Source organism: Temnothorax longispinosus, chromosome 6 (assembly GCF_030848805.1).
Source record: "Temnothorax longispinosus isolate EJ_2023e chromosome 6, Tlon_JGU_v1, whole genome shotgun sequence".
Classification (NCBI taxonomy): domain Eukaryota; kingdom Metazoa; phylum Arthropoda; class Insecta; order Hymenoptera; family Formicidae; genus Temnothorax; species Temnothorax longispinosus.
In genome coordinates, this window is record NC_092363.1 from 16,178,269 (window position 1) to 16,192,272 (window position 14,004).

The following is a 14,004-nucleotide window of genomic DNA, read 5'->3' on the forward strand; positions in this document are numbered from 1 at the left end:
ATTCCGCGTCGGGTTTAGCATAATAAATCCGACGTTATATGACTGGCAAGAGAGTAGAGTTCATAACTCTCGTTCTCCCACATCTCTGTCTCACACTCCAGTCGATTACTCCAAAACCATTAATCAAGATACCATGTTTCGTCATCGGATCCCGTGCAGATACGTACGTTATCAGATACGTGCTGGTTATAAATTAATCTCTCACGGTGGAATTATAACACGCGTCGACATATTTGCAAGTCAGCAACGTCAGAATTGCGTTTTGTCCCTCGTTTCTTACGCCAGATGAAATGGGCCAGGGGTGACGGGCACGAGAAGTAGAGCGAGAAGAGGAGCTTGGCGCATTATATGTATCGCGCGTCGCGCTATCCGGACGATACTCCCTACTCTACGTAGGAAAAGGATCGACCGTTGATTCACTCTCGATAATTGACAAGACGAGGAGACAGAGCGATGGAGAATCTCCTCGCCACCACTACTGGCATCCCGTTTGACCAAACGGAGAATTTGGATCGCTTCGTGTTCGGATGGCTAGACTACGCGCTCTTCAGCCTGCTGCTGCTCGTCAGCCTTCTCATCGGCGTGTACTTTGGCTTCTTCAGCAAGCAAGACAGCACAACGGAGTATCTTCTGGGCGGTAAACGAATGGGATGCTTTCCCGTCGCGATGAGCATCGTCGCTAGGTCAGTGACTCTTGGCTCCATTTTGATAAACGATTGAAAGAGATTGACGGAACATTGATTGACATCCTCTGCCCGCATGACCAACTCGACCCAACTCGCTTTCTTTTAATCTGCAACATTTTTCCAGATTTTTTTCCTTTATCCTCGCGAATAACTAATAACGTGAACTTGCATACCCTTCAGCCACATCTCGGGTATCAGCTTGCTGGGCATACCCACGGAGGTTTTCCAATATGGGAGCCAATATGCCGCGTGCGTGATCACGTCGATCCTGACTGCCGTCATCACCTCTTACCTCTTCCTGCCTGTGCTCTACAAGCTACAGCTACCCAGCACCTTTGAGTATCTAGAGCTCAGGTTTACCAGACCGGTCAGGATCCTCTCTTCGGTGCTATTCACCATCTCGCTCTTCACGTACTTGCCCATTGTCATCTACGTACCTGCCCTCGCCTTCGCGCAAGTCAGCAACCTGAGCGTTCACGCGATAACGCCAGTGCTCTGCATCGTATGCATCATTTACACCAGCATTGTAAGTGAAGGACGCAGATCCGGCCTTAAGTCTTAACGTTTAACTCTAGTTTAACGTTCCTGAATTACATCAAGTCGAGAGTCGTTATCGGTTTTGCCGTATTTAAACATGGATAAATCAAGTAACGATGCGAGCCGTAAATGCCGTGATATGACCGCGAAAGATGGATTTTCAGGATGGAGTTATAAAATAAAATTTTACAACTCGAGTTATTTATCACCGTATCCCAAGTATCCACGAAAACTTTGAGATTTATGTAGAATTTGAAGCTCTTCGTACAGTGACAAGTTTTGAATTTTCAAGTTTTTTAGATTTTCTCTTCTTTCAATTGCTTTTCACTCTGCTTTACCTCCGATGAATTCACATTCGTAGGGTGGCCTAAAGGCGGTAGTATGGTCGGACACTATACAATTTTCCGTGACCGTCGGCGGACTCTTTGCGGTTCTCGTGCTCGGTACACTGTCCGTTGGTGGCATTGAGCAAGTGTGGAGCATTTCCGGCGCAGGCGGTCGTCTCGTTTTCTTTGAGTAAGATAAAAACAAGGATCTCACGCAATTTTCTTTTTATATATTATTTTATATATTATTAGTATACTACGTTTCTATACTACCATTTAATTGAACGCTCCCTTTACTCCTTTTATTAGTATGGATCCAAGTCCGTTCGCGAGGAACACTTTTTGGGGTATGGCTATAGGTATGACGGTAATATGGCTCGGAAACATCGGTATTCATCCGGGTACGGTGCAGCGATTCCTGTCGGTGCCTAGAGAGATCGACGCCAAACGGTAAGTCTTTTTCAGTCTCTGGACGCGACTTACAATTTACAATCCATACTCGTTACAACACAAGCTTCGCTTATTCGCTGATTTTATCAGCTGTCCTGCTGCTCCGGTGTCCTAAGCTCCAAGTTTTAAAGCGCGCTTTATAGTAGGACCCTGAAAATTTAAGAATAACATATTTAATCGCTCTTTTCCTCTTTACCGCATACACAGCAGCATTGTGATTACTGCAGTAGGACTGATACTCGTCAAACTGATCTGCGTGTTCACCGGATTAATCATGTTTGCCAAATATCATGACTGTGATCCTTTTCTGACCAAGGTACGATGTATGATTTACATTATTTACAAATTGCCCGTATAAGAAAATATTTAAACGTTGAAAAGACGGGAGGGCGGAGGGGGAAGCGCGTTTGTCGACTTTCTATTTTTTCGTTACACGCAATTACTTATGATATTTCAATCGCAGAAAATTATAAATCTTCTCATTCGAGCAGTCGATAAGTCGCACCGATCAGACTCTACCCTATTACGTGATGGACGTTGCTGGGCATCTACCGGGACTTCCGGGATTATTCCTAGCGGGCCTAGTGAGTGCCGCGCTCGCGACTATGAGCGCCAGCTTCAACACCGTGTCCGGTACCATTTACGAGGATTTCATAAATTTGCGGATCCCGGATAGCCCTGAGAAAGAAGCTATGGCCGCCAACATTATGAAGGTGAGCTACGTGAGATACGTATCGGTTAATATATAATTTTTCATGCTCTTTTAAGAGGCAAATCTTTTTTAAGAAACTCCTTTTTTTTCGAGAGATTCGATTTAAGGTTGATTAATTTATCAATTATAATATAATCGATTTAAGATTGATTAATTTATCAATTACAATATAATCGACCTTCCCCTCAGGGCATCGTCGTGATAGCCGGCGCGATTTCGGTTGGTTTGGTGTTCCTGGTCGAGCGGCTGGGATCGGTCTTTCAAATAGCCGTAAGTATGCGTGGCGTGACCGATGGACCCTCGCTGGGCCTCTTTATGCTAGGAATGCTGGTACCTTGGGCGAACGCGAAAGGCGCGTTGTTCGGCGGTTACGTCGGTCTAATCAGCATGCTTTGGCTGGTGGGAGGCGCTCAATGGCACACCATACATGACAGAATTAAATACAATTCGTTACCTACATCGACAGATGGTTGTTCGTATCCGTTGAACCAGACCCTTCTGACCGCGACAACGCCTACTTGGGTGGACCCGAACGAGGAACCTATGATACTCTTTCAAATATCCTTCATATATTATAATATGATAGGAGCGGTGATCGTTGTCGTCGTCGGCACTATCGCGAGTTATGTCTTTGGCGTGGATCTCGAGAGCGTAGATCCTGATCATATTTCGCCGATGTTGAGAAGGTACGATCGGTTCCGACTCGATTACAACCCAATGTGTGCATGCATGTACAGTAAGGTGCATTAATTCAATGAGTCATAAAATTCTGACTTATTGGCCGCTGGGTTTTTAACAATTATTAAAGACTCAGTACATAAACCTCGAGTGATGATACAAAATGTTGATTAGAGTTTAGGCTTTTATTATATTTTTCCAAGTAATGATCACAGTTAAAGAGAAAGCTCCAAAAGTACCCGTCGTTCATTACAATATAACGTCTCATGAATCGTCTCGTGAAATATTAATGCTGTTTTTTTTTTTAAATAAATTAAAAATAATACTCTACATGCATACATGCATTCCCGAGATAACTACAGCGTGTAATTGTTACGTGTGCCTAAAATACTCCTAAGCCTATCACGATATCGATGTTTTCTTTGTGGTAATCTCTCTCTTATTTAAATTTATTTCTCTAGGTTTCTTCCTTCTCAAAAGTATGCCGAAGTCTCGTTGAGAGAAGTGCCGCCGTCGTTCAACGTTGCGCCGGAGAAAATCAAGTAATCTCAAGTGCGATTCGTCATTATTTTAGTCAGTGGTAAGCGAGCTGGTAGGATCAGCCCGAGAAAAATCTCTCGAGTAAACGGTAATCTTCATTCTAGAAGAATCTCCACGATTCTAGACGAATCGTCAATGATGTTTTCGAGTCCACCGCGGTCACGACAAAGGGGTGTCGGCTCTCTTATTGATTAACAGACGCATGCGCCAGCTACCCTTAGCTGGTGCCACACATGCCGCGATTGTTTTTGATCTCTCGCAATCAGTCGCGTTCCCAGCCAGCGTTCGTTTAGGAGGCAAGGCGTCGCCGACGGTTCCTCGGCGACCGTGTCCTCCCTGGATACTCTGACTGAGGAAACGGAGATCGAGCGTTACGAGAAACGTCTTTGATTGAGTATCACCGTGCGGCGGAACAAGTATCGTCACCATTAAATTCTGCTCGACGTTGGGAAAAAGATTATCTTTTAGCTGATCGCGCTACTTTTATAATAGACCTTTCAATGTTGTTGGGAGGAGCGATAGACTAGTAATCGCGAAATTAGTCGCTAATCGCTAATCGCTAATCGTCGTGGACGTTGGAGGTCAAGTTACGTCGCTGAAGATGTTGATCGGGGTGGCTCGGGGTTGGCCGCGTGTCCTCGTATATAGGATGGCCGCGCCTACACGTGGAGCGAGTGTTGTCGCGAATACCGAGCGTTCTCGGTCCGACCTCGTAACGTTCAACAAGTACGAGTGTCGATATACCTCGCGGCATTCTCGCAGCGGTTTCACGATCGCAACGTTTTTACAAGCGGATGACATTTTATCGTGCAACATCGTCGATACCTTCGAGTGATGGACCACCAGGAGCGTCGACGCACGCTCGACATATCAAAAATCAAAGATCATTACGTGACGAACCGAGGGCTACAACGAGCGAACATTCTCGCGTACGTGTCGAAGATGAGCGTCGAAAATCCAGAGTAAGAGATTTATGACAGACAGCAGGACAGCACTGTCCATCTATAGATTTTAATTAATATCTATCTGAATTCTTAATAAGGAGTTGTCACAATTGTCGCGATTCAAGGGAAGCTCTAATCTAATTAAGGGGACTTTTAATCTTTTCGCACATCTTGACTCAATTGATCTACGTGATGGAGGAGTGCAAATCCACAAAGATATTGATCTTTGTACAATACAATTGCGTCAAATGTTTCACACAAAATTCCAAGTTTCACTGATATTCCAAGATTCGCTTACATTTGATTATAGTACGAATGTGATACAATATATGGATAATTATTCGCGGAAAGTCGATAGAGCGCAAGAATTTTGTCGATTACGGCGGTTTGAATATAGATTCAACGCGGTGGAAGAAAAAGCCACCCGGAAGAGTTTTGAGAAATCTCGGTCGTTGTTTGATCGGCCAATCGGTAGGCAGCAGCAAAACGGCTGGCATGCCGAGGCACAGCCGCGCCTCGCCTTTAATAATAGATAAAAACCGCAGGCATTCGTGCCGGAAAAAGAACAGAAACCGAGAGCATCCCAACAGAGAGGAAGAGAGCGAGAGAGGGAACGGAGAGAGAGAAAAGAAAGAGAAAAAGAAGTACAGCCTTCAGTTTGGCTTAAAAACGCACGAAAAACGCACCGTCAGTTAGCCGGCCAGTCATTATCAGTCGTCACTGTACCCGTGTCTCAATCTCAGTTGATTTGACCGAGTTTTCATCAACGTGGAGGATATCACCTAGTCATGGAAAGGAATAGGGAGACTGTTCGTTTAAAGTCCAAGAATATCGAAATAAATATCTCTCTTCTGTCGGTGCGATAACTCAAGGGGCGATGACTCGCGTCGATCTCTATAGTCTATCGCGAATGAGTCGCCATTGAACGCAAATGTCTTTAAACATCCACGAGTTTCTAACAACTTGCGTTAGAAACGTTATTAATTGTTCTCCGAATTAAAATGGTAGCTTTTTCTTTATATGATCGCGCGTTGCGCAGTGTCAAAATGCCAGATGCCAAATAAAATAATCGAGTATCGAGTCAGGTCCAATAATCGTGTTGCCCTTGCCATCATGAGTCATGAGGATCGTTAGAGATCCGCTTTGGATCTCTTCTCGAAACCAAAGACGATCCCGGGTGACGATGCGATGAGAGGACGAGCGGGGTATTTAGGTATTCCTTGGATATGACGTTGCCATCGATGCAGAGAAGCTTGCTGGGATTGACGGTGCTGACGATCGTTGGCCTGACGACTTTCCTACTCAGCAGGAAGCTCACGCTCGAGACGCGCCGGCGGGACGGCTTACTCCTCGATATGATCGCTAACATTAGCGGCCACTTGGATCGACTTGACAGCGGCTTCGACGATATTGCTGCGCAGACGGGAATTACGCGGAATCGCCTGCTGCAACTGGTCGCGCTCCATCGGGAGAATCTCTTGGCATGTGCGTTACTCGGCGAAAAACGGAGGCAGATGCGAATGTCCAGCGAAAAACCGGCTAGGAGAAGAAGACGACGCGACGGTTCGTCGTAACGCACCATCGATAATCGACTCGAGAGGCTTTTATCGGATGTGAGAAGATGCGGGACGTATTAAATCGTTGTGCACCAACAAATTATGCTGCGTTTAATTATAATCTCTACTTATTATTAAGAATTATTCTTCTTGATATCGAGGACGATGTTACGAATTAACGATGTTACGGTTTTTTCCCCTTTTTCTTTTAGCACGTTTCAGGCACGCGCCTAGACTATAAGCACGCTATATATTCTTTCTCCCATTAAGTTGCTTGGCTATTAATTTCCTATCAACTGTTATTATTGATTAACTAATACATCTACGTCTCGAATCATATGGAACTCTCTCTCTCTCTCTCTCTCTCTTTCTCTCTAGTACTCTAGTAGATAGGACCGACAAATTAACTTGGTAATTGGTGAGACAATCATATCCGTTTGCGAACGAATCGACGTTCTATTGGAAAAATGTACGTAGCGTGGAACTTATCTTGAATAATAGAATCTATTTTCAGTGAGTAGTAGATTACACGATAAGTCGATCACCTTATGATAAACCAGATGTTCAAGGTGGGGGCCAATTAAGAAATTCTCGATCATGGAGATGCTCACGCGAGGCAACGGTTGTTGTTTTAGAATCCAGTGTAAACTCGGAATATATATGTATTGTATAATGTAGAACACGGCTGTGATCGAGTAATATCATCTGTCACGCAAACAATATTTGTTACAAATTATTCTACATGTACGGAAGAGCCGAGGGTCGTCTGTCTTGAATTGATATTTAAGCGGATCGCTTATGTATTATGTATAATTATGCATGAGTTTTCATTATATCATAGAATGTTATCACACGATACTCTTACTACAATGTTAGCGTGCTGTGAAACAAAACGTTATCTGTCAGATGCAAATGTACATACATATGTGTCAAGTATTCGCGTATTATATAGTTTGCTCGTATGGAAAGTACAGATTGTTCCAGATTCGGCGAAGAGGTATATACCTCGACCAATTTCTCCGTCGGAAAGAGCCCGTGTTAATACGTCAACGGAGGTGTTATTGAAAAGAAAATTTCATCGGAGATGAAAGAGATTCAAAACTCGATCACATGATGAGATTCATTTACCGTTTCCGAAAAATTTGGGTTCGAGAAAGCCGATCTTAGGATACCTTTCGCAGATCTGGGACTCTGGGACACTGTGTATTTATCGACATATTTAACAGATCGATAGACTAGCGATTTGGTACAACACGCGCAAGTATAATACGATATACTTATTATATGGTTGCGCGTCAATCAAATCAGCATTACGATTCGACGTACTCGCTTTATCACTTTTGTATGTATTTTTTACTTGACGCCGCGTGCGCACACATCCACTTGACACGCGCGCGCGAAAAAAAGGAAGAAAGGAAGAGAGAGAGAGAGAGAGAGAGATGTGCAATCTTCTCTCGCAGAGATCTTAAATTGTATGTGTAATTATTTTTATAAATCGTCTTTTGTGTGGGTGTGTGTGTGTATATATATATATATATATGTATGAAGAAAGATGCGAATAAATTTATGTTTACGTGTATTTAGCTCTCGTGTTTGCTTATGTCTCCATACAGCATCTGTCTTATATAATCGTATAATTGTATAATTGTTGAGCGGTTGGTTATCGATTAGTATATCTTCTCGTCTCGCGAAGAGACGGGCATAGCATGGAAACGCGCCAGCATGGATTCGAGCCTCTCAATGCGAATTAACTCCTCGATCTCTGGATTTAAAAATTCTTAAAGTCGTACAGTTCGATAAACTTTGTTTTTCATCGTCTCTCTCTCTCTCTCTCTCTCTCTCTCTCTCTCTCTCTCTTTCTCCCCCCTCACTCCCCCCTTTCTCTGTCTCTTTCTCTTTCTCGATAACTGGATTGACCCTTTGACCTCTTGAGCTGGAAGCTGCACGTTAATTTCAATTAGATCTTCTTCATCGTCGCACGGAACAATTATCATTCGCGAAGACAATTCTAAAAACGATATTTATATGTATATTACTGTATAATTATATACCTGCTCAAACTGTAAGAAAATATATTTCGAGAATATTTTGTAGATGTTATGTACTTGACATGTGGTATCATCGCCACACGTTACGTTATCTTTCGGCCGAATGAAATCGCCTCCTATCAGCTTGGCGATAATAATAACGCTATTTTGTACTGTCCCGACGGCGACGTCGTTGTAACTTGGTTGTTGTTGCTTACTTGTGTGTCGTTGCAACGCGCTGCAACAACGAGAAATAAATTGCCGCAACTGTGATATCTTGTTGCTGTCTTCTGATTGCAGTATCATTAATCGACCCCAGTTTGATACGACGGCGACGCGACGCGACGCTCAAATAATAAGCTATCACGTTTTTCTCTTCACGACGTTTGCGGCAAAGTTTGAAAGTCATAAAATCACTCGGAGACACAAAGTGCGAGTTCCCCCAAGTACGCTTCCCCCTCTCGCTCTCTCGATCTCCAACTATATTACATAAGTATATTAAATTATATACGGTGTCTGTACTCTATACTTGGTACGCGGCCGACGCCGATGGTCGTGAGTCCGGTGAGTCGTCACGAGTCGGTCGAAAGCAATTAAAAGCAATCGACAATACTCTTCGCTACTCGTCAATTTGTCAACGGCGATGGCGGAAAAGAGAGGAGGTAAGTACTCGATTGCATTCAATTATCAGAATTAAGTGCTGTAGTCAATTTAGTAGTAAAATATAATATAAAACGCGCAACGTAGCCCAAGTCTACCCTAAAAATTAGATATACATAGACTAGCTGGCATTGGATCTACTGGATGTGGAGGGATCTAGATCTACAATGATCCCTCTTGTAGTTATAGTAGTTATACATATATAGAGTACAATATTATATACAGAATATATACATGTATGTATATATTGGGGGGACGGCCGGTTTAACATTACTGGAAATGGCCTTGATCGTAGCGTGTTCCGGGCCGGGTTACAAGAGTCCGAGGGCAGCGATGCTCGAGGGGCCGCGCGAGAAGCTTCTGTACGTCATCGGTATACATACGGATCCCGAGAAGGCCGATGTCCTCTGCACGGTAGACGTGGATCCCGATAGTCCTACGTACTGTCAGGTACCACGTTACAAACGTTAAAACGTTTGTAAATTAAGCGAACCGTTCAACATACTCACGGAACTTGAACTTGCATACCCGCAGATAATACACAGATTGAGAATGCTAACGGCTGGCGACGAGTTACATCACTCCGGCTGGAACGTTTGTAGCAGCTGTCACGGATCACCCCGCAAACGCGACACGCTGGTACTGCCCTGTCTTATGTCGGACCGGGTCTATATGGTTGATACGAGCGACGAGAAAATGCCCCGGATCAAGAAGGTACCGTATGGAGGAGAGATAGACGGTAGACGATAGGCGTGCGTGCGTCCGACGTTCCCTCTTTACTTACCCTGCACCTTACATGTTTACGTATTATGGAGACGCGACGATACAGATTTGGAGAAGACGAGATATAGAATTCGCGTACAAGAATCTCTTATTCGAATCGAGCGCGAGCGCACAAGTTGCATTTCTCGTAATTTAAGTTTAATGTACATTCTATTTCGTTCGAGGTTCTGGAACCGGAAGAGATGCGCAAATACGGGATATCTACGCCGCACACTTCCCATTGCTTGCCAACCGGCGAGATAATGATCTCCACCATGGGAAATCTCAGTGGCGACGGATTGGGCGAATTTTTCTGCATCGACGCAGAGACCCTACGAGCGAAAGGCACATGGACCAAGAGCCATGAAAAAGCAACTTTCGGATACGACTTTTGGTACCAACCGTATCACGATACGCTCATCGCTACGGAATGGGGTGCACCTAGAGTCTTTAAGAAGGGATTCATTCCAGAGGACGTTTATGATCCTAGTAAATAATTATCCAATATGTTATCACGTTTCGCAAGGGCGCACGCGCGCAAAATATCGGTAATTATATATAATCATGTCGATTAAATGATGGATAATTCACAGAGATTTATGGCAGAAGCTTGAACGTTTACTCGTGGAACGAACGAAAGCTAAAACAGATCATCGATCTGGGAGATGACGGAATCGCACCCCTTGAAATCAGATTCCTTCACGATCCACTGGCAGCTCAAGGATTCGTAGGCTGCGCGGTAACGTCGAATGTTTATCGATTTTACAAGGCGGAGGACAACTCGTGGAAGGTCGAAAAGGTGATCCAGGTGCCACCGAAAAGAGTCGAGGGATGGATCGCACCTCTGATGTCAGGTATATATCACGAATCGATGCTCTTCAAAATATCAACGAGATCTCAAGATATGTATCTATGAAAGTTTCCGTCAGCGGAAACTCATCGCGACGATGTCAACTCGTCGACAACATTGCAGTCTTTTTTCTTTTTTCCTTCTTTTCTCACGAAAACCTTTCTTCGCCTCTCAAGGAATGATCACCGACATTCTGCTGAGTTTGGACGACAAGTATCTGTATCTGTCCAATTGGTTGCACGGCGACGTTAGGCAATACGACATCTCGGATACGAGAAACCCGAGATTGACGGGTCAAGTCTTCCTAGGAGGATCGATACTGAGCGATTCGCATGTACGGGTGACGCAAGACGAGGAAATGAGCAGTCAGCCGGACCCCATCTACGTGAAGGGGCGTAGATTGTATGGCGCACCGCAGATGTTACAGCTGAGTTTGGACGGACGTCGTTTGTACGTGACTACGTCGATCTTTAAGCCATGGGACAAACAGTTTTATCCCGATCTCCTCAAGTAAGTATAGTATATGCAAGTAAATACGACCTCTCCTCTCCTCTCCTTTTCTTTTCTTTCCATAAAGGAAAATAAAACAGAATTGTTATTTGTAATCTCTACTCTCGTATATACGCTGTAATAATGTTCGGCGCGCGCTATTATTAGATATGGATCAACGATGGTGAAGCTTGATATCGACGTCGAGAAGGGCGGGATGACGCTCGACCATCGATTTCTCGTTGATTTCGGCGCCGATAACAGCGATATTTTACTGGCACACGAAATGAGGTGAGAGATATCCTGTAATTTATTGCGTCTCAGTGAAGGAAAAATTTCCATTTATTCTCCTTCCACTTTTCTGAAATAAAGAAAGACAAATCAAATGAAATTAATCTCGGAATTTATCCTGTCCAGAGATGAACTCGTAACTTTTTCAGTTGGTTTTTCCCCTTTTATTTCGATTTTAATCACTAATTTTTTCAATTAAATTGAACATTTTGATTTCACAAAAAAATCAAATTACCGCCAATTTCTTTTAATCCAATTAATTTCTCCCTTAAATATACAGGCTGTGTACCGTTATCCCCCACAGCAATTCTATCGCTTTATCAATCTTTGCGTAGGTATCCTGGTGGAGATTGCACTTCCGATATATGGCTGGCAGAGAGACCCTAATTTTGATGACTGGACTGGACGTAGAGTCATGGATATCTCAACATCTGCGAAAGTAGTAATTCAGAACCTAGCTTATTTTATAGTACGCCGTATTTTTGTACGATTCTTCCAATGAAAATTATCATAAAAATTCGTTCCTTCAATATAAAATCAGGATAAAAGACACGTCGGTGATAGGTAAATTAGTAAAGAGTATTCACAAGACATTTGTTTCCATGGTGCTTATTAATTCCAGCATATTGCATCAAGTAATATAGTAGAGATTTTATGTATACTGTATGAAATTTTTTACGTGACATGATGTTACGTGGTAAGCAATAAATTTTTCTTCTTTCCTCAGAGTTTGCACAAATAAAATCCGTCTACGCCAAACTCGTATATAATGGTTCGCTGCGTAAAATTTGTCAAAATGTTCTGCATTAGAAACAATTCGAAGGTTGTATAGCCACGTATAACAATTTCGTTGAGTTTCCACAAATGATCGCGTTGGCCGAGATTTTATTCTTCCGTAACAAAGTTTCACATCATCTACAATACCCAATGAGTTACATAAAATTAAATTTGCGCAATTATCATGTATAATTCCAAAATTCGCAATAAACATTTGAAAGAAACGAGTCCTCGTCATTACTTCTGCAATATGTGAAAAAAATACTTATCACGTGACAGCATTATTTAGGTATTTAAAAACAAAATGATTGGGCGAAATATGCGACGCCAGAGAGTAGCGAGGACACGTCAAGTATTAATGTTGGCTACGAAGCTAATGAATTTCTTCTTTCGCCCGGATCGTCCGATGCTAACGCCATAAAATTCAAACCAAGTCGACGCGGCAAACTTTCCGCTACAGAAATGATTTTGTCCCGTTAATCGGTAATAAGTTGCGATCGGTCTGCGAAATTATTAAATTTTTTTAGATACGTACGCACACGCGTCTAAGTGTATGTGTATGTGCCGAGTTTAAACACTTAATTGTTCAATTACATATAACTCAATAAGAACAGACTACTCTTAATCTTTCTGTTAAACTGCATCTTTTCTTTTGGTTTTTTTCATCTCGATTAAAAAGTAATGCTGCAATGATGTGCATCTACATAATCTCGGATCCTGAATTAATTGTCGAGTGTGCTCGCGTGTATACCGTACGTATATCTAGAGTTACAACGTTACATCGGTGCAAACCGATTCAGATGCATTGATTAAAACGTCAGGCTCTTTTCCTGACATGACGGCATTACACAATGGCAAGCTCGTGTTAGCCATTATGCGGTAAATGTTGACAGCGCGATCGTTTATCGTAACGATAGTTATCGAGACTTTTATCATAATTACCGTCATCATCATTATCATTATTACTATCATCATCATCATCATCATCGGACTTCCCGTCAATATCGTCAGCCGAACTTCTCGCGACTACACCGTTAGCGTAAGGATACCCGGGGCCGATTCTACATTTATCCCAAAAATTCGTGGCTCTCAAGAGAATACTACTTATCTCGCGCTCGCTCGAGCATCGTACATACTCGTGGATTGTCGCTCCCTTTAAAAGAAAAAAAAAGAAAAAAAAAAGGAAAGAAGGAGAAGGGAGAGAGAGAGAAAAAAGAAGACACTCGTTAGCCCCAAGTGTAACAGATCGCAGATGCGTTAGCCTCGTTTTTGAGACAACTATAGAATCGGCACTCGGCACAGTGGGTTTTCAATTGTCGCGTTGGAGAGATCGATCCACGATCGAGCTGTAAAACCGACTTGCTTCTCGGATGACGTTTTTGCCGGATGATACTCCACCATCTGGTTTCGAGCGGAGTGTTTTGCCTCCTACGGCGACGTAGGGCGACGCAGGTACGACGGTACGAATTTGAGTACCGCGTGAGACGAGTGTCGAGCCATCAGGGCGCGCGAGCGCCAGCCGTCGTTCGTTCAGACCCACGGTGTCCAGCCCTCGTACAACAAGGCCAGATTATCGTTGCTCTGCGCTTCACGTATCACGTATTCCACTTGTTCGGCCGTGGTGTACTTGCGCGACGGTTGCGGATCGCGGCCCTCCAGCTTCATACGCACGCGGCGCCACACGTTCAGCGCGTAAGCGTTCCGCTCTTGCACGGCTAG

General features: G+C 43.5%; 3 protein-coding genes and 1 long non-coding RNA gene across 9 annotated transcripts in view; 2 read left to right on the forward strand and 2 right to left on the reverse strand.

The window, feature by feature from the left end:
- Positions 1 to 51: 51 nt before the first annotated feature.
- LOC139815274 (sodium-coupled monocarboxylate transporter 1-like) lies at positions 52 to 8,894 on the forward strand. Of its 3 annotated transcripts, XR_011732698.1 has the most exons (9): positions 52 to 683; positions 867 to 1,212; positions 1,585 to 1,739; positions 1,859 to 1,999; positions 2,207 to 2,315; positions 2,491 to 2,712; positions 2,901 to 3,397; positions 3,851 to 4,891; positions 8,757 to 8,894. XR_011732698.1 is itself a non-coding variant. In XM_071782072.1 (8 exons), exons 1-8 carry the CDS (start codon positions 454 to 456, stop codon positions 3,933 to 3,935), a joined length of 1,785 nt encoding a protein of 594 aa, XP_071638173.1. In that variant the 5' UTR covers positions 52 to 453; the 3' UTR covers positions 3,936 to 6,092. The 3 variants fall into 3 exon arrangements, 2 of the variants coding, with proteins under 2 accessions (XP_071638173.1, XP_071638174.1); XM_071782072.1 differs by lacking the exon at positions 8,757 to 8,894 and having other exon boundaries at positions 3,851 to 6,092; XM_071782073.1 differs by lacking the exon at positions 8,757 to 8,894 and having other exon boundaries at positions 2,210 to 2,315; positions 3,851 to 6,092.
- On the reverse strand, positions 1,597 to 9,739 carry LOC139815284 (uncharacterized). Of its 2 annotated transcripts, none has more exons than XR_011732701.1 (3): positions 9,626 to 9,739; positions 1,823 to 2,149; positions 1,597 to 1,733 (listed from the first exon to the last, which is right to left on the reverse strand). It is a non-coding gene; the product is annotated as an uncharacterized lncRNA (long non-coding RNA). The 2 variants fall into 2 exon arrangements; XR_011732700.1 differs by lacking the exon at positions 9,626 to 9,739 and adding an exon at positions 8,675 to 8,818.
- Positions 8,947 to 12,234, forward strand: LOC139815276 (methanethiol oxidase). The gene is made up of 8 exons (XM_071782077.1): positions 8,947 to 9,118; positions 9,412 to 9,566; positions 9,651 to 9,830; positions 10,064 to 10,367; positions 10,472 to 10,732; positions 10,905 to 11,238; positions 11,386 to 11,508; positions 11,844 to 12,234. The coding sequence occupies exons 1-8, from the start codon at positions 9,100 to 9,102 to the stop codon at positions 11,893 to 11,895; spliced, it is 1,428 nt and encodes a 475-aa protein (XP_071638178.1). The 5' UTR covers positions 8,947 to 9,099; the 3' UTR covers positions 11,896 to 12,234.
- The window catches only part of Nonc (serine/threonine-protein kinase Smg1), a 19,077-nt gene continuing 17,174 nt past the window's right edge, over positions 12,102 to 14,004 (reverse strand). For all 3 annotated transcript variants that reach the window (XM_071782054.1, XM_071782053.1, XM_071782055.1), the window contains one exon: positions 12,102 to 14,000. In XM_071782054.1, the coding sequence (XP_071638155.1) occupies positions 13,816 to 14,000 (185 nt within the window). In that variant the 3' untranslated portion in view covers positions 12,102 to 13,815. The remainder of the gene's footprint in view (positions 14,001 to 14,004) is intronic.

Excerpts from the sequence above, each read along its gene's own strand:
- LOC139815274 (XM_071782072.1), top strand. The coding sequence starts at position 454 with ATGGAGAATCTCCTCGCCACCACTACTGGCATCCCGTTTGACCAAACG. Across the intron at positions 684-866 it reads GCGATGAGCATCGTCGCTAG|CCACATCTCGGGTATCAGCT; the intron begins GTCAGTGACTCT and ends CATACCCTTCAG. Across the intron at positions 2,000-2,206 it reads AGAGAGATCGACGCCAAACG|CAGCATTGTGATTACTGCAG; the intron begins GTAAGTCTTTTT and ends CCGCATACACAG.
- LOC139815276 (XM_071782077.1), top strand. Across the intron at positions 10,733-10,904 it reads GATCGCACCTCTGATGTCAG|GAATGATCACCGACATTCTG; the intron begins GTATATATCACG and ends TCGCCTCTCAAG. Across the intron at positions 11,239-11,385 it reads TTTTATCCCGATCTCCTCAA|ATATGGATCAACGATGGTGA; the intron begins GTAAGTATAGTA and ends CGCTATTATTAG.